At 39.4% G+C, this 19,611-nt stretch overlaps 1 protein-coding gene across 5 annotated transcripts in view; it reads right to left on the reverse strand.

Moving 5' to 3' along the window:
- Positions 1-4: 4 nt before the first annotated feature.
- Positions 5-19,611, reverse strand: part of NEK4 (NIMA related kinase 4) — a 43,347-nt gene continuing 23,740 nt past the window's right edge. For all 5 annotated transcript variants that reach the window (XM_060110195.1, XM_060110194.1, XM_060110193.1 and 2 more), the window contains 2 exons: positions 18,793-18,926; positions 5-752 (listed from right to left, as the gene is read on the reverse strand). In XM_060110195.1, the coding sequence (XP_059966178.1) occupies positions 660-752; positions 18,793-18,926 (227 nt within the window). In that variant the 3' untranslated portion in view covers positions 5-659. The remainder of the gene's footprint in view (positions 753-18,792; positions 18,927-19,611) is intronic.

Here is a 19,611-nt window from a genome sequence, read left to right on the forward strand (position 1 = left end):
CGTATGTAAAAACATATTGATTTACTAGCCCAAAATAACTCCTAGTTTCAATTCTTGTATCCCCTGAATGAGGTCCATATTAAATGGAAATAAAATGTTAAACATCCATCAATACGCAAAAAAAGGAATTCAATGCTCAAGTACTATATATAATGCCATATCTTTAAATCTACTCCCAGAATTATAAAAAAAATAATTTATCAACTTCTACTTAAGGTTATTAACAGTAAAAAGTAGTATCACTGGATATATGTCATTTATTTCTCCTATTGCTTTCGTCACTCTAGTATAATATAAAACTTCCAATCCAGTATGTTATATCCCTGTATTCAAGCTAATAAGTACCTTAAAAAAAATAGTTCTAGATATCAAGTTGGTTTAAGGCTCAGTAAACAGTAACCAAATAAACATCGTACAACAGATTTTCCCTCATAAAAGAATAAGATAGCCAAAGGTTTTTTTCTTTTGTAATAAGCTTGCTTCATATTACTCTGTCCAATTTTTTTCTAGTAAAAAAAAAAAAAAAAAAAAAAAAAAAAGGCCCAACAAAATATAAGGATGGTGAATGGCCTCCAATCATTATTATAGGTTTGTTTGCTTTTGTTTAAGCCAAAAACGTTTGAAAATAGTTTCATTCTGGCAGCAGATTAGGTAAATTCTCAAAATTTTACATTATCTTCAAAAAATTTTAACTGGCGAGCTTTCACATTGTAAGTCACATACTTTTCACCCATGTGCTCCCGCAAACGTACCTATTTGGGAAACATAAAAAAAAAAAATCAGTATATAGTAGAAAAAAATATTTCTGTAACCTTAAAAGGGCTATTCTAAGCATGATACCAAGAGCAGAAACCTTATGGGATAATACTAATAGTTCTGTTTACATAAAAATTTTAAATGTCAAGATACCAAAAAATAGTCATAAGAAATTAAAGAGCAAACAATAAACTAAGGAAAATATTTGCTACATGCCAAAGAATTAATACCATTAATGTATAAAGAGCTCTTAAAATCAATAAAACACAGCAATATTAGAATATTAGATTGTAAAGCAACTATACTCTAACAAAAAGTAATTAAAAAAAAAAGCCACCAAACACCTGTTATCCTTATCAGAAACCTAGATATTCCATTTCATATCACACACATGAAATGGAGAAAATAAATTAATTGAAGGGAAAAAAAATAGAATATTAGAATTGATAAAACAAAATCAATCCCATATATAACTCAGTACAGGCATTTACAAAATAATACAACCAGGGCTTCCCTGGTGGCGCAAGTGGTTGAGAGTCCACCTGCCGATGCAGGGGACGCAGGTTCGTGCCCCGGTCCAGGAAGATCCCACATGCCGCAGAGCAGCTGGGCCCGTGAGCCATGGCCGCTGAGCCTGCGCGTCCGGAGCCTGTGCTCCACAACGGGAGAGGCCACAACAGTGAGAGACCCACGTACCGCAAAAAAAAATAATAATAATAATAATACAACCAATTAACATAAAATTCAAACTGACTAGTAATCAAAAAAAAAGGACTATTTGATACTCAAAGTATGTCTGTTGAAAGAAATGCCTGAAATTGAAATAACATTTAATAATATGTTAAACAGATGTAATGCACTTCCTGATACAATGAACTGAGAAGGACACAACATCACCTCTGTGGTATTCCTACCAAAAATGCATAATCTGGATCTATTCATGAGGAAACATCAAACACACCCAATCTGAGGGGCATTTTATAAAATACATGGCAAAAACGTCAAGGTCATGAAAAACAAAGACTCAGTAACTGTTCCAGATTAAAGGAGACATAACAACTAAATCTAAGATGTAATCCTGGGGCTTCCCTGGTGGCACAGTGGTTAAGAATCCGCTTGCCAATACAGGGGACACAGGTTCGAGCCCTGGTCTGGGAAGATCCCACATGCTGTGGAGCAACTAAGCCCATGCGCCACAACTACTGAACCTGCACTCTAGAGCCTGCGAGCCACAACTACTGAAGACTGTGCACCTAGAGCCCGTGCTCCGGAACAAGAGAAGCCACCACAATGAGAAGCCCACGCACCACAACAAAGAATAGCCCCCACTCACTGCAACTAGAGAAAACCCGTGCACAGCAATGAAGACCCCATGCAGCCAAAAATAAATAAATAAAATAAATTTTTAAATAATAATAATAATAAAATAAAAATAAAATGTAATCCTAATTGGTTCCACATCCAGCATGACAGCGTGAGAAGCTCTGCAGACCCCTCTTCAGTGAAACTGTTGAAAATATTTTAAAAACCAACTATTTAAAGTCTCTGGAAATGGTCATAAGGGCATACAGCAAATAGGGACCCTTTTTTTTTTCAAGAAAATCTACTAAAACTCAGTTAAAAACAGTAAAGCTACTAAGAACAATGAGAGTCAGTGAACTGAATTAAAATGAAATGTCTCCCTCCCCACTCCAGCTCAGTGAGACAAAAACTTCACTACACTGGTGAAGTCAAGAAACTTCTTTCCCCCTAACTCCTAGTTGGAAGGCAATCTTCCTGGGAGGGGCAGGACATCGGCATATTTCATCCTGCCCCCAATACCTAATGGAGACAGTAAGCTTTGGGAGAGTGCAGCCAAGAGGTGGGAGCTTCTTTTTTATGCCCAGCTCAGACATGTAGGATAGAGGCTCTATCTTGGGTACAGGGCCACCGAAAATACGGGGACCCCAATCACCTTTGCCCCAGACCATAAAGTGAAGTTTCCATGCCGGGTGAAGCACGCCAAGAAGACCAGATGCTACTGCCTCTCACCCCCTCTGAGCTTCCAAAGTGGGGGTATCACTCAGAGGCAAGCAAGCTACTGTTCCCACTCCCAGCTCCCGAGCTGTGCTCCCAGATTTTGCCTGGGGGTAGAAGCAAGATATAAAATAAGCACCAAGTCTTTAATGAACTGACTTCATTTGGAACAGAGTGTGGAGAATTCAAGCCTAAGGGTGCTCTCAAAAACTGGAGGTAGTGGTGAAAGGCAACTGGGAGGAGATTAGTACTAGGTACGTAGGATATAGGCTAAACTGTACGCCAGCTACTTTGAAAGAACCAAGAAGCTGGAGGGGCCCTGGGTTCAGAACAAATCTCAAACACTAAGCTTGGGAACCACCTCTTCAAAGGAGCTCAGCTTTGATTGGATCAGCCTATGGAGCAATGTAGCCCCAGGGCATTACTGACAACAATAAAAGCGATCAGCTGGCAACCAAAAAACATCTGGGTGGGGCTTCCCTGGTGGCACAGTGTTTGAGAGTCTGCCTGCCGATACAGGGGACACAGGTTCGTGCCCTGGTCTGGGAAGATCCCACATGCCGCAGAGTGGCTGGGCCCGTGAGCCATGGCCGCTGAGCCTGCGCGTCCGGAGGCTGTGCTCCGCAACGGGAGAGGCCACAACAGTGAGAGGCCCGTGTACCGCCAAAAAACAAACAAACAAACAAAAAAAACATCTGGGTGAAGTCTGGGAAAGGGAGCATCAAGAGAGCTCTGCTAGGGACTTCCTTGATGGTCTGGTGGATAAGACTCCATGCTCCCAAGGCAGGGGGTCTGGGTTTGATCCCCAGGGTCAGGAACTAGATCCTGCATGCGTGCCGCAACTAAGAATTCGCATGCCGCAACTAAGAAGTCCACATGTCGCAACTAAAAGATCCCGCATGCTGCAACTAAGACCCAGTGCAGCCAAAATAAATAACTAACTAAATAAAGAGAGCTCTGCCAAACCCACTGTCATTCCAAGGTAGCTGTGAACATACCCAAGGCTGTACCCTAGGGGCAACATCAGAGACTTTACATTGTGGGGACTAGGGTAAGGGGTTCATAGACTTTACTAATATAATCCAGCCAATCACTAAACAAATAAACAAGCAAATAACAATAACAACCCCCCACCACTGGAGGCCAATACTCAGACTTGTAACCATTTATTATCTAAAATGTCTAGTTTCCAACAAAAAGTTATGAGACATGCAAAGAAATAGAATAGTATGACACATACACTAGAATAAAAGCAGGCAAGAGAAATTGCCTGTGAGAGCAGCCAGATGTTGGATTTAACAGACAAAAACATCAAAGTAGGTATTATGAGCATGTTCACAGAACTAAAGGAAACCATGATTACAGAAGTAAAGAAAGGTATGATGACAATGTCACATCAAACAGAGAATACTGAGATGAGAAGAGAAAGAAGGAATTAAAAAAACCAACTGGAAATTCTGGAGTTGAAAAGTGCAATAACAAATGAAAAAATTCACCTGGGAGGCTAAACAGTATATTTGAACTGGCAGAGAGAATAAGTGAGCTTGGAGATAGATCAACAGAGATTATGCAATCCAAAGAACAGAGAGAAAAGAAAATGAAGAAAAATGAACAGTTTCAGAGAAATGTAAGACACCATTAAGCACAACAGCACATGTATAATGGGAGTACCAGAGGAAGAGGAGAGAGAAAAGGAGCAGAAAAAATATTTGAAGAATATTGGCTGAAAATTTCCCAAATTAAAAAAAAAACAATCTACACATCCAGGAATCTCAATGAACTCTAAGCAGGATCATCTCAAAGAGATCCACACATGGACTCATTAAAGTAAAAGTCCTGATGCTGTAATGTATACAGAAGTCAAACTGTAAGGTTGTACACATGCAACTTATATAATGTTATAAACCAGTTATCTCAATGAGAAAAAATAAATCTAAAAAAATAATAAAAAGCAATATTCCAACAACAACAACAAAGTAAAAGTGCTGAAAGCCAAAGGCAAGGAGAAAACCTTGAAAGCAGCAAGAGAAAAATGACTCAGTACTTACAAGAGAACCCCAATAACATTAACAGCTGACTTATCATAAACAATGAAGGCCAGAAGGCAGTGGGATAACATATTCAAAGTACTCAAAGAAAAAACTGTCAACTAAGAACCGCATATCCAGTAAGGCTATCTTTCAAAAATGAAGGCAAAATAAAGATATTCCCAGATAAACAAAAACAGAATTTGTGACTAGCAGACTTGCCTTGCAAGAACTACCAAAGGAATCTCATCAGGCTGAAAGCAAGAGACCCCAGTCAATAATTCCAATTTACATGAAAACAGGAAAAGCACTGATGAAGGTAATTATGTAAATAAAAACAATATAAATACAAATTGCTTCTCCTTTTCTTCTCTGAACTGATTTTAAAAGCAATTGTATAATACAATATGTATAGAAGATGGTGGAGGAGGAGGAAGCACCAGGAATCTATCTCCTCACATGGACAAAAATTGCACTGGCAGAATCTGCCAGATGTAACTATTTTGGAACTCTGGAGTCTATTAAAGGCTTGAAACATTCAGGGGAAGGCTTGGATGGTAAATTTTGGTTAATTCCAGTCAATTTCAGCTCTTAGCACCCCCCTACCTAGAGGCAGGTAGCTGTCCAACATTCCTGGAGCAGCCTGTAGATAGCTTGTAGGAGCCAGGGTAGGCAATAAGAATCTTGTCTTCCAAGTACTAGGGATCTCTGTACTGACAGCTGATTGCTGCTTCTCATCACAGAGGGGCAGACACAGAGGCAGGCAACCACTGCTGCAATGCTCATTGACATTGTTATAAACACCATAGCCTTCAGCTGAAGCAGCTTCCAAGGGATTTAAAGGGACTAACATAGGTATTGTGGGAGTCCCAGAAGAAGACAGAAAGAGGACGTGAAATTATTTAAAGAAATAATAGCCAGAAACTTCCCAAGTTTGATGAAAGACATGAATATAAACATCAAAGAATCTCAACAAACTCCAAGTAGGATGAACACAAAGAGTTCACATTCAGACACATTATAATCAAACTGTCAAATGCCAAAGACAATCTTGAAAGCAACAAGAAAGGAGCAACTCTTCACATGCAAGGGATTTCTCAGTAAGATAATAAGCAGATTTCTTATCAGAAATTTTGGAAGCCAAAAGGCAGTGGGATGATATTTTCAAAGTGAAAAAAACCTGTCAACCAAGAATCCTGTATCTGGCAAAAATGTCCTGCAAAAGTGAAAGAAAAAAGAAGGAAATCTTGCCATCTGCAACATGGAGGGACCTTGAAGGTATTATGCTAAGTGAAGTAAGTCAGAAAGAGAAAGCCAAATACTGTATGAGCTCAGTTACATGCAGAATCTGAAAAAAACCAAACTCATAGAAAGAGACAACAGAGACAAAGAGACTGGTGGTTGCCAGAGGCGGGGAGTGGGGATGAAGGAAATGGGTAAGGGTGGTCAAAACGTAGAAACTTCTGGTGAGTTTTGGGGATATAATATACAGCATGGTAACTATAGTTCATTGTACTCTATTGTACATTTGGAAGTTGCTAATAGTAGATCTTAAAAGTTCTCATCACAAGAAAAAAAAATTTATGACAGATGATAGATGCTAACTAAACTTGTTGTGGTAATCATTTCAAAGTATATACATATATCAAATCATTATGTTGTATACCTTAAACTAACACAGTGTTACATATCAATTATTTCTCAATAAAACTGGGTGGGGGAGAACTTAAGACATTTCCAGATAAATGATGAAGAAGTTTATTACCACTAGACCTGCCCTGCAAGAAATGCCAAAGGAAGTCATGCAGGTAGATATGAAAGCATACTAGACAGTAACTCAAAGCTGTATGAAGAAATAAAGATCTCAGTAAAGGTAAATATATGGGCAATTATCAAAGCTAGTATTATAACAATGGTTTGTAATTCCATTTTTTATTTTCTACATGATTTAAGACACTAATACACTAAAAAAATTATTAGTCTAAAAAGTTATTAGTCTAGTACTAATATAACTTTGGTTTGTTCCACATTTTGTTTTCTTCAAAATTTAACAGACTATTGCATTAAAAAAAAAAAAAACAGTGGCTCCCCTGGTGGTGCAGTGGTTGGGGGTCCGCCTGCTGATGCGGGGGACGTGGGTTCGTGCCCCGGTCCGGGAGGATCCCACATGCCGCGGAGCGGCTGGGCCCGTGAGCCATGGCCGCTGAGCCTGCGCATCTGGAGCCTGTGCTCCGCAATGGGAGAGGCCACAACAGTGAGAGGCCCGTGTACCACAAAAACAAAACAAAACAAAACAAAAACCAATTACTAGTTTATGTTTTTGGTTACACAATGCAATACATAAAGATGTAATTCTGTGACATCAATAACCAAAAGGGGTGGAGACAGAGCTTTAAAGCAGCACATTTTTTAAGTTAAGCTGGTATAAATTCAGATTTGAGTATTAAAACTAGGATGTTAAATGTAATCTCCATGGTAACCTCAAAGAAACTAGTTATAGAATATACACTAAAGGAAATGAAAAGGGAATTAAAGTGTTTCACTACAAAAAAAAAAGAAGTACTAAACATAAAAGAAGGCAGTAATACAGGGTATTAGGAACAGAAAAAGCTATAAAGCATATAGAAAACAAACAGCAAAATAATGGAAGTTCCTCCTTATCAGTAATTGCTTAAGTGTAAATGAATTAAACTCTCCAATCACAAAGACGGAAATTGGCAGAATTGTTAACAAAACTATATGCTTTCTGGGGCTTCCCTGGTGGTGCAGTGGTTAAGAATCCACCTGCCAATGCAGGGGACATGATTCGAGCCCTGGTCCGGGCAGATCCCACATGCTGCGGAGCAACAAAGCCCGTGTGCCACAACTACTGAGCCGGGGCTCTAGAGCCTGTGAGCTGCAACTACTGAGCCCGTGTGCCACAACTACTGAAGCCCATGTGCCTAAAGCCTGTGCTCCACAACAAGAGAAGCCACCGCAATGAGAAGCCCACGCACTGCAACGAAGAGCAGCCCCCACTTGTCGCAACTAGAGAAAGCCCGCGCATAGCAATGAAGACCCAATGCAGCCAAAAATATAATTAATTAATTAATTTTTTAAAGAACTATATGCTTTCTACAAGAGACTTTAGATCCAAAACAGATTGAAAATGAAAGGACTGAAAAAGATATCCCATGCAAATAGTAATCAAAAGAGAGCAGGGGTGACTATACTAATATCAGACAAAACAGACTTGAAGACACAAAAGGTTACAAGACACAATGACATTATACATTAACAAAAGGATCAATACGGCAGGAAGATATAATAATTATAAATGTTTATGCACCTAATAACAGACCATCAAAATATTTGATGCCAAATTTGACAGAATTAAAGGAAAAAAGACAGTTCTACAAATAATAGTTGGAAACTTCACACTCTCAATAACAGATAGGACAACCAGACAGAAGATACGAAAACAGAGGAGTTGAACAATGCAAAAACTAAGTAGATCTAACAGACATATAGGGAATACTCTACCCAACAATAATAGGATACACATCCTTCTCAAGTGCACATGAAACATTTTCCAAAAGAGATATATATATTAGGCCACAAACTAAGTCTCAATAGATTAAAAAAGAACATACAAAGTATCTTCTCTGACCACAACAGGATGAAGTTAGAAATCAATGACAGAAGGAAACTAGAATATTCACACATATGTGGAAATTAAATAACACACTCCAATGCACCAAAGAAGAAATCACAAGGGAAATTTAAGATATTGAGAGACAAATGAAAATGAGAACAATATACCAAAACTTATGAGATGCAGCAAAAGCAGTGCTAAGGGGGTAATTTATAGCTGTAAATGCTTATGTTAAAAAAGAAAAAAGATTTTGGGACTTCCCTGGTAGTCCAGTGGCTAAGACTCCACGTTCCCAATGCAGGGGGCCTGGGTTCAATCCCTGGTCAGGGAACTAGATCTCACATGTTGCAACTAAGAGTTCACATGCTGCAACTAAAGATCCTGCATGCCACAAGGAAGATCCCACATGTGGCAGTGAATATCCCACCGTGCCGCAACTAAGACCTGACACAACCAAATAAATAAATAAATATTTTTTAAAAAAAGATTTCAAGTCAACAACCTAACTTTGCAGCCTAAAGAAATAGAAAAAAGAACAAATTAAACCTAAAACTAGCAGAAGGAGGAAATAGTAAGATTAGAGCTGAGATGAATATAATTGAGAACAGAAAAATAGCAAAAAATCAATAAAAGCAAAAGTTGGTTCTTCAGAAAGATGAACAAAATTGACAAACCTTTAGCTATACTAAGAAAAAAAAAGACTCAAATTACTAAAATCTGAAATGGATTTGGGATGTTACTACCACTAATAAAAAGAAATAAAAAGGATTCTAAGAAAGTACTATGAACAACTGTACACCAACAAGTTGCATAACCTCGACAAAATGGACAAATTCCAAGAAACATAAAACCTACCAAAACTGAATCATGAAGAAATAGAAAATCTTCTATTTAACTAGCAAGGAAACTGAATCAGTAATCTAAACCTCCTAACAAGGAAAGGCCCTGGACCTTTGCTGGTGAATTCTGCCAAACATTTGGACAGGAACTGATACCAATCCTTCTCAAACTCTTCAGAGAGTTAATGAGGAAGGAGCACTTCCTGGCTCATTTATGAGGCCAGCATTGCCCTGGTGCTAGGGCCAAAGAGGGACACTGTAGGAAAAGAAAAATACAGACTAATATCCCTTATGACCACTGATGCAAAAATCTTCAGCAAAATACTAGATGATTAAGATGTTCATGAGAGATTCTGGTCTCATGTTTTTTCATGTAGTGTCCTTGTTGGGTTTTGGTATCACGGTTATTCTGGGCTTATGGGGAGAAATGAGAAATGTCCCTTCTTTTTCTGTTTTCTAAAGAATTTGTGTAGGATTTGTGTTATTTCTTCCTTAGATGATTGGAAGAATTCACCAGCAAAGCCATCTGGGCCTTAAGTTTTCTTTACAGGTGAGTTTTACTTTTTCTAGATGCTGTGTTCAGGCATTGTATCAAGGCTTAGAGTAGTTAAATTCATAGACACAGAAATTAGAATGGTGGTTGCCAAGAGCTGGTAGGAGGGTTAAGTGGGGAGTTTTTATTTAATTGGTACAGAGTTTCAGTTTTGAAAAATGCAAAAAGTTCTGGAGATGGATGGTGGTGCTGTTTGCACAATAATGTAAGCATACTTAAGGCCACTGAACCAAATACTTAAAAAAATGGTTAAAATGCTAAATTTGAAGTTATGTGTATTTTACTATAATTTAAAAAACCAGCATGTATATAATACACTGTTGAACCTATAAAATAGAAAAATGTAATATATTTGTGCAAATATATGTGGAAATTAAACAATACACTCCTAAACAACCAACCTTACAGAAATAAAAAATATTAAAAAGAATTTCTAATAGTAATTGTATGCTGGTGTGTGGGCCCTGAACCAAGATGGCAGAGTAGAAGGCCATGCTCTCACTCCCTCTTGTGAGAACACCACAATCACAACTAGCTGCTGGACAATCATCGACAGGAAGACACTGGAACTCACCAAAAAAGATACCGCACACCAAAAGACAAAGGAGAAGCCACAGTGAGATGGTAGGAGGGGCACAATCACAGTAAAATCAAATCCCATAACTGCTGGGTGGGTGACTCACAGACTGGAGAACACTTATACCACAGAAGTCCACCCACTGGAGTGAAGGTTCTGAACCCCATGTCAGGTTTCCCAACCTGGGGGTCCGGCAACAGGAGGAGGAATTCCTAGAGAATCAGAATTTGAAGGCTAGCGGGAATTGATTGCAGGACTTCGACAGGACTGGGGGAAACAGAGACTCCACTCTTGGAGGGCACACACAAAGTAGTGTGTGCATCGGGACACAGGGGAAAGAGCAGTGACCCCATAGGAGACTGAACCAGACCTACCTGCTAGTGTTGGAGGGTCTCCTGCAGAGGCAGGGGGTGGCTGTGTCTCACCGTGAGGACAAGGACACTGGCAGCAGAAGTTCTGGGAAGTACTCCTTGGTGTGAGCCCTCCCAGAGTCTGCCATTAGCCCCACCAAAGAGCCCGGGTAGGCTCCAGTGTTGGGTTGTCTCAGGCCAAACAACCAACAGGGAGGGCACCCAGCCCCACCCATCAGCAGACAAGTGGATTGAAGTTTTACTGACCTCTGCCCACAAAAGCAACAGCCAGCTCTACCCAGCACCAGTCCCTCCCATCAGGAAACTTGCACAAGCCTCTTAGATAGCCTCATCCACCAGAGGGCAGACAGCAGAAGCAAGAAGAACTACAATCCTGCAGCCTGTGGAACAAAAACCACATTCACAGAAAAACAGACAAGATGAAAAGGCAGAGGGCTATGTACCACATGAAGGAACAAGATAAAACCCCAGGAAAACAACGAAATGAAGTGGAGATAGGCAACCTTCCAGAAAAAGAATTCAGAATAATGATAGTGAAGATGATCCAGGACCTCGGAAACAGAATGGAGGCAAAGATTGAGAAGATGCAAGAAATGTTTAACAAAGACCTAGAAGAATTAAAGAACAAACAGAGATGAACAACACAATATCTGAAATGAAAAATACACTAGAAGGAATCAATAGCAGAATAACTGAGGCAGAACACATAAGTGACCTGGAAGACAGAATGGTGGAATTCACTGCTGCAGAACTGAATAAAGAAAAAAGAATGAAAAGAAATGAAGACAGCCGAAGAGACCTCTGGGACAACATTAAATGCAACAACATTTGCATTATAGGGGTCCCAGAAGGAGAAGAGAGAGAGAAAGGACCTGAGAAAATATTTGAAGAGATTACAGTCAAAAACTTCCCTAACATGGGAAAGGAAATAGTCACCCAAGTCCAGGAAGCACAGAGAGTCCCATACAGGATAAACCCAAGGAGAAACACTGAGACACACAGTAATCAAACTGGCAAAAATTAAAGACAAAGAAAAATTATTGAAAGCAACCAGGGAAAAATGACAAATAACATACAAGGGAACTCCCATAAGGTTAACAGCTGATTTCTCGGCAGAAACTCTACAAGCCAGAAGTGAGTGGCATGATATACTTAAAGTGATGAAAGGGAAGAACCTACAACCAAGATTACTCTACCTGACAAGGATCTCATTCAGATTCAATGGAGAAATCAAAAGTTTTACAGACAAGCAAAAGCTAAGAGAATTCTTCACCACCAAACCAGCTCTACAACAAATGCTAAAGGAACTTATCTAAGTGGGAAACACAAGAGAAGAAAACGACCTACAAAAACAAACCCAAAACAATTAAGAAAATGGTCATAGGAACATACATATAGATAATTACCTTAAACATGAATGGATTAAATGCTCCAACCAAAAGACACAGGCTTGGGCTTCCAGGTGGCCCGGTGGTTGACAGTCCACCTGCCGATGCAGGGGACGTGGGTTCATGCCCCGGTCTGGGAGGATCCCACATGCTGCGGAGCGGCTAGGCCCATGAGCCATGGCCGCTGAGCCTGCACGTCCAGAGTCTGTGCTCCGCAATGGGAGAGGCCACAACAGTGAGAGGCCCGCGTACCGCAAAAAAAGAAAAAAAAAAAAAAAAAAGACACAGGCTTGCTGAATGGATACAAAAACAAGACCCATATATATGCTGTCTACAAGAGACCCACTTCAGACCTAGGGACACATACAGACTGATAGTGAGGGGATGGAAAAAGATATTCCATGCAAATGGAAATCAAAAGAAAGCTGGAGTAGCAATCCTCATATCATATTAAATAGACTTTAAAATAAAGAATGTTACAAGAGACAAGGAAGGACACTACATAATGACCAAGGGATCAATCCAAGAAGAAGATATAAGAATTATAAACATATATGCACCCAACATAGGAGCACCTTAATACATAAGGCAACTACTAACAGCTATGAAAGAGGAAATCAACAGTAACACAATAACAGTGGGGGACTTTAACACCTCACTTACACCAATGGACAGATCATCCAAAATGAAAATAAATAAGGAAACACAAGCTTTAAATGACACAATAGACCAGATAGATTTAATTGATATTTATAGGACATTCCATCCAAAAACAGCAGATTACGCTTTCTTCTCAAGTGCGCACAGAACATTCTCCAGGATAGATCACAACTTGGGTCACACATAAAGCCTCAGTAAATTTAAGAAAACTGAAATTGTATCAAGCATCTTTTCTGACCACAATGCTATGAGATTAGAAATGAATTACAGGGAAAAAATCGTAAAAAACACAAACATGGAGGCTGAATAATACGTTACTTAATAACCAAGAGATCACTGAAGAAATCAAAGAGGAAATCAAAAAATACCTAGAGACAAATGATAATGAAAACACAATGATCCAAAACCTATGGGATGCAGCAAAAGCAGTTCTAAGAGGGAAGTTTATAGCTATACAAGCCTACCTCAAGAAACAAGAAAAGTCTCAAATAAACAATCTAACCTTACACCTAAAGAAACTAGAGAAAGAAGAACAAACAAAACCCAAAGTTAGCAGAAAGAAAGAAATCATAAAGTTAAGAGCAGAAATAAATGAAATAGAAACAAAGAAAACAATAGCAAAGATCAATAAAACTAACAGCTGGTTCTTTGACAAGATAAACAAAATTGATAAACCATTAGGCAGACTCATCAAGAAAAAGATGGAGAGGACTCAAATCAATAAAATTAGAAATGCAAAAGGAGAAGTTACAACAGACACCACAGAAATACAAAGCATCCTAAGAGACTACTACAAGCAATTCTATGCCAATAAAATGGACAATCTGGAAGAAATGGACAAATTCTTAGAAAGGTATAACCTTCCAAGACTGAACCAAGAAGAAATAGAAAATATGAACAGATCAATCACAAGTGATGAAATTGAAACTGTGATTAAAAATCTTCCAACATGGGGCTTCCCTGGTGGCGCGGTGGCTGGAAGTCCGCCTGCTGATGCAGGGGGGGTGGGGGTTGTGCCCCGGTCTGGGAGGATCCCGCGTGCCGCGGAGCGGCTGGGCCCGTGGGCCGTGGCTGCTGGGCCTGTGCGTCCAGAGCCTGTGCTCCGCTGCGGGAGAGGCCACAGCAGTGAGAGGCCACATACCGCAAAAAAAAAAAAAAAAAAAAAAAAAATCTTCCAACAAGGGCTTCCCTGGTGGCGCAGTGGTTGAGAGTCCACCTGCCGATGCAGGGGACACGGGTTTGTGCCCCGGTCTGGGAAGATCCCACATGCCGCGGAGCAGCCAGGCCCGTGAGCCATGGCCACTGAGCCTGCGCGTCTGGAGCCTGTGCTCCGCAACAGGAGAGGCCACAACAGTGAGAGGCCTGGGTACCACACACACAAAAAATCTTCCAACAAGCAAAAGTCCAGGACCAGATGGCTTCACAGGTTAATTCTATCAAACATTTAGAGAACAACTAATACCCATCCTTCTCAAACTCTTCCAGAAAATTGTGGAGGAAGGAACACTCCCAAATTCATTCTATGAGGCCACCAATACCCTGATACCAAAACCAGACAAAGATACTACAAAAAAAAGAAAATTACCGACCAATATCACTAATGAATATAGATGCAAAATTCCTGAACAAAATACCAGCAAACAGAATCCAACAACACATTAAAAGGATCATACACCATGATCAAGTGGGATTTATCCCAGGGATGCAAGGATTCTTCAATATATGTAAATCAATCAATGTGATACACCATATTAACAAATTGAAGAATAAAAACCATATGATCATCTCAATAGATACAGAAAAAGCTTCTGACAAAATTCAACACCCATTTATGATAAAAACTCTCCAGAAAATGGGCATAGAAGGAACCTACCTCAACATAATAAAGGCCATATATGACAAACCCACAGCAAACATCATTATCAATGGTGAAAAACTGAAAGCATTTCCTCTAAGATCAGGAACAAGACAAGGATGTCCACTCTCACCACTATTATTCAACATAGTTTTGGAAGTCCTAGTGTCGGCAATCAGAGAAGAAAAAGAAATAAAAGGCATACAAATTGGAAAAGAAGAAGTAAAACTGTTACTCTTTGCAGATGACATGATACTATACATAGAGAATCCTAAAGATGCCACCAGAAAACTACTAGAGCTAATCAATGGATTTGGTAAAGTTGCAGGATACAAAATTAATGCACAGAAATCTCTTGCATTCCTATACACTAATGATGAAAAATCTGAAAGAGAAATTAAGGAAACACTCCCATTTACCACTGCAACAAAAAGAATAAAATACCTAGGAATAAACCTACCTAGGGAGACAAAAGACCTGTATGCAGAAAACTATAAGACACTGATGAAAGAAATTGAAGATGATACCAACAGATGGAGAGATATACCATGTTCTTGGATTGGAAGAATCCACACTGTGAAAATGACTATACTACCCAAAGCAATCTACAGATTCAATGCAATCCCTATCAAATTACCAATGACATTTTTTACGGAACTAGAACAAAAAAATCTTAAAATTTGTATGGAGACACAAAAGACTCCAAATAGCCAAAGCAGTCTTGAGGGAAAAAAACGGAGCTGGAGGAATCAGACTCCCTGACTTCAGACTATACTACAAAGCTACAGTAATCAAGACAATATGGTACTGGCACAAAAACAGAAATACAGATCAATGGAACAAGATAGAAAGCCCAGAGATAAACCCACACACATATGGTCAACTAATCTATGACAAAGGAGGCAAGGATATATAATGGAGGAAAGACAGCCTCTTCAATAAGTGGTGCTGGGAAAACTGGACAGCTACATGTAAAAGAATGAAATTAGAACACTCCCTAACACCATACACAAAAATAAACTCAAAATGGATTAGAGACCTAAACATAATACCGGACACTATAAAACTCTCAGACGAAAACAGAGGAAGAACACTCTTTGACATAAATCACAGCAAGATCTTTTTTGATCCACCTCCTAAAGTAATGGAAATAAAAACAAAAATAAACAAATGGGACCTAATGATACTTCAAAGCTTTTGCACAGCAAAGGAAACCAGAAACAAGACGAAAAGACAACCCTCAGAATGGGAGAAAATATTTGTAAATGAATCAACAGACAAAGGATTAATCTCCAAAATATATAAACAGGGCTTCCCTGGTGGCGCAGTGGTTGAGAGTCAGCTTGCCGATGCAGGGGACACGGGTTCGTACCCCGGTCCGGGAAGATCCCACATGCCACGGAGCGGCTAGGCCTGTGAGCCATGGCCGCTGAGCCTGCGCATCCAGAGCCTGTGCTCCACAACAGAGAGAGGCCCGTGTACCACAAAGAAAAAACATATATATAAATATATATATATATATATATATATATATATATATATATATATATATATATATATATATATAAACAGCTCATGTAGCTCAATATTAAAAAAACAAACAACCCAATCCAAAAATGGGCAGGGGCTTCCCTGGTGGCGCAGTGGTTGAGAGTCCGCCTGCCGATGCAGGGGACACGGGTTCGTGCCTCGGTCTGGGAAGATCCCACATGCTGTGGAGCGGCTGGGCCCGTGAGCCATGGCCGCTGAGCCTGCGCATCCGGAGCCTGTGATCCGCAACGGGAGAGGCCACAGCAGTGAGAGGCCCGTGTACCGCAAAAAAAAAAAGAAAAAAAAAAAAGGCAGAAGACCTAAATAGACATTTCTCCAAAGAAGACATACAGGTGGCCAAGAGGCACATGAAAAGCTGCTCAACCCCACTAATTATTAGAGAAATGCAAATCAAAACTACAATGAGGTATCACGTCACCCCAGTTAGAATGGGCATCATCAGAAAATCTACAAACAACAAATGCTGGAGAGGGTGTGGAGAAAAGGGAACCCTCTTGCACTGTTGGTGGGAATGTAAATTGATACAGCCACTATGGAGAATGGTATGGAGGTTCCTTAAAAAACTTAAAATAGAATTACCATATGATCCAGCTATCCCACTACTGGGCATATACCCAGAGAAAACCATAATTCAAAATTATGCACCCCAATGTTCATTGCAGCATTATTTACAATAGCCAGGTCATGGAAGCAACCTAAATGCCCATTGACAGACGAATGGATAAAGAAGATGTGGTACATATATACAATGGAATATTACTCAGCCATAAAAACAATGAAATTGGGTCATTTGTTGAGTCATGGATGGATCTAGAGACTGTCATACAGAGTGAAGTAAGCCAGAAAGAGAAAAACAAATATCGTATATTAACGCATATATGTGGAACCTAGAAAAATGGTACAGATGAACCGGTTTGCAGGGCAGAAATTGAGACACAGATGTAGAGAACAAACGTATGGACACCAAGGGGGGATAGCAGCAGAGTGGTGGTGGTGGTGGTGTGATGAATTGGGCGATTGGGATTGACATGTATACTCTGATGTGTATAAAACTGATGACTAATAAGAACCTGCTGTATAAAAAAATAAAATAAAATTCAAAAATTCAAAATAAAATTATACGCCAATTAGATAACTTAGTTGAAAAGGACAAATTCCTAGAAAGATACAAATTTTAGAAAGAGAAGAATAATCTGAATATAGTAAGTAAAGACATGGAATTTATTATCAAAAAACTACCCACAAAGAAAAACTCAGGCCCACCCAGATGCCTTCATTGGTGAATTCTAGCAAACATTTCAAGAAGAATTAATACCAGTTCTTCACTAATTCTTCCCAAGAAAGATGAGGGAAACTCCCCAACTCATTCTGAGGCCAGTATTACCCTGATAACAAAACCAATAAAAATATCACAAGAAAAGAAAACTGAAGGCCAATATCTCATGTGAACAGAGACACAAAAATGCTCAAGAAAATACTAGAAACATGACTCTAGCAACATATAAGAAGCAATATACACCATGACCAAGTGGGATTTATCTCAGGAATACAAGGATGATTTAACATCCAAAAACCAATTAATGCAACACACCATATCAACAGAAGAAAAAACAAAAACCACATGATCATCTAAATAGAAAGCATTTGACAAACCCAACACCTTTTCATGATAAAAAACACTTAGCAGGGATTCCCTGCTGGTGCAGTGCTTAAGAATCCGCCTGTCAATGCAGGGGACACAGGTTCGAGCCCTGATCCAGGAAGATCCCACATGCCACAGAGCAACTAAGCCTGTGCACCCCAACTACTGAGCCTGCGCTCTAGAGCCCGCGAGCCACAACTACTGAGTCCACACACCACACCTACTGAAGCCCGCGCACGTAGAGCCCATGCTCCACAATAAGAGAAGCCACCGCAATGAGAAGCCTGTGCACCGCAACGAATAGTAGCCCCCGCTCTCCACAACTAGAGAAAGCCCACACACAGCAATGAACACCCAACGCAGCCAAAAATAAATAAATAAATAAATAAATAAATAAATAAATAAATAAATAAATAAATAAATAAATAAATTTTTTAAAAAGTGGAAACAACCTGTCTATCAGCTGGTGAATAGATAAACAAAATGTGGTATACCATACAATGGAATACTATTCAGCCATATAAAAGAATGAAGTACATGACGTGCCCTACAACATGGATGAATCTTGAAAACTTACGCTAAATGAAAGATATCAGTCACAAAAGACCACATAATTTTGTACATCTCTATTTAAATGAAATGTCCAGAATAGGCAGATATAGAGACAGAAATATTAGTGGTTGCTTAGGGGTGAAAGGCCTATAGGACAATGGGGAGTGACAGTGGGTACAGGGTTTCTTTTGGGGATAATTAAATGTTCTAACATTGATGTGGTGATGGTTGTATAACTCTGTGAACATATTAAAAACCACTGAATTGTATACTTTAAATGGGTAAAATGTATGGTATGTTAATTATATTTCAAAAGGCCATTAAAAAAATTCCGTAGCATAAGCAGCTGACACAGCTAATAGGACACTCACCTCTCTTGCCAATTCATCCTCGTCTTCCAAAATATCATACACGTGCTCTAAAAGCTGAATCCCCAGGCCCCGAATTACATCAGCTCTCAAGACTTCAACTATTCTTCTGATTTTTTCAGAACCTGGCACGATAGCTAAAAAGCAATAACAACAACAGGGAAAAAGTAAACACTTTCACCACTGCAGCAAGAAGAAAACAATTTTTTTTCTTTTTTTTTTCCTGGTAATCTTGTCATGTTAAGATTCTTTTCACTTTGACAAGGGTTTAGTTTAAGAGTTCATGTTTTTTTGTTTTTGTTTTTTTTGCGGTACGCGGGCCTCTCACTGCTGTGGCGTCTCCCATTGCGGAGCACAGGCTCCGGACGCGCAGGCTCAGCAGCCATGGCTCACAGGCCCAGCCGCTCCGCGGCATGTGGGACCTTCCTGGACCGGGACATGAACCCGTGTCCCCTGCATTGGCAGGCGGACTCTCAACCACTGTGCCATCAGGGAAGCCCAAGAGTTCATGTATTTTTAATGACTAAAATGTATATATGAACTTACGCTTCATGTCTCATCACCACCTCCTAAATCTAAAAACTACAAATTGTCTAATTTGAAGAAAGTCCACATGAAAAATTCCAAACATGTATTTATTTACATTTATTTTTAAAAACCAATTTTCATTCAACTTTTCAGGAATACAACTGTTACATAAAATAAGATATATTTTTTATGAAGATATCCAAATGAAATAATGAAAAAAACCAAAAAATTTTGCAAGCATTAAGCTCCTTAGTTTGATACATTTCTCCAGTAAACATATGCTCTCCAGCTTGG

This window comes from Mesoplodon densirostris, chromosome 10 (assembly GCF_025265405.1).
Source record: "Mesoplodon densirostris isolate mMesDen1 chromosome 10, mMesDen1 primary haplotype, whole genome shotgun sequence".
NCBI classification, from domain to species: domain Eukaryota; kingdom Metazoa; phylum Chordata; class Mammalia; order Artiodactyla; family Ziphiidae; genus Mesoplodon; species Mesoplodon densirostris.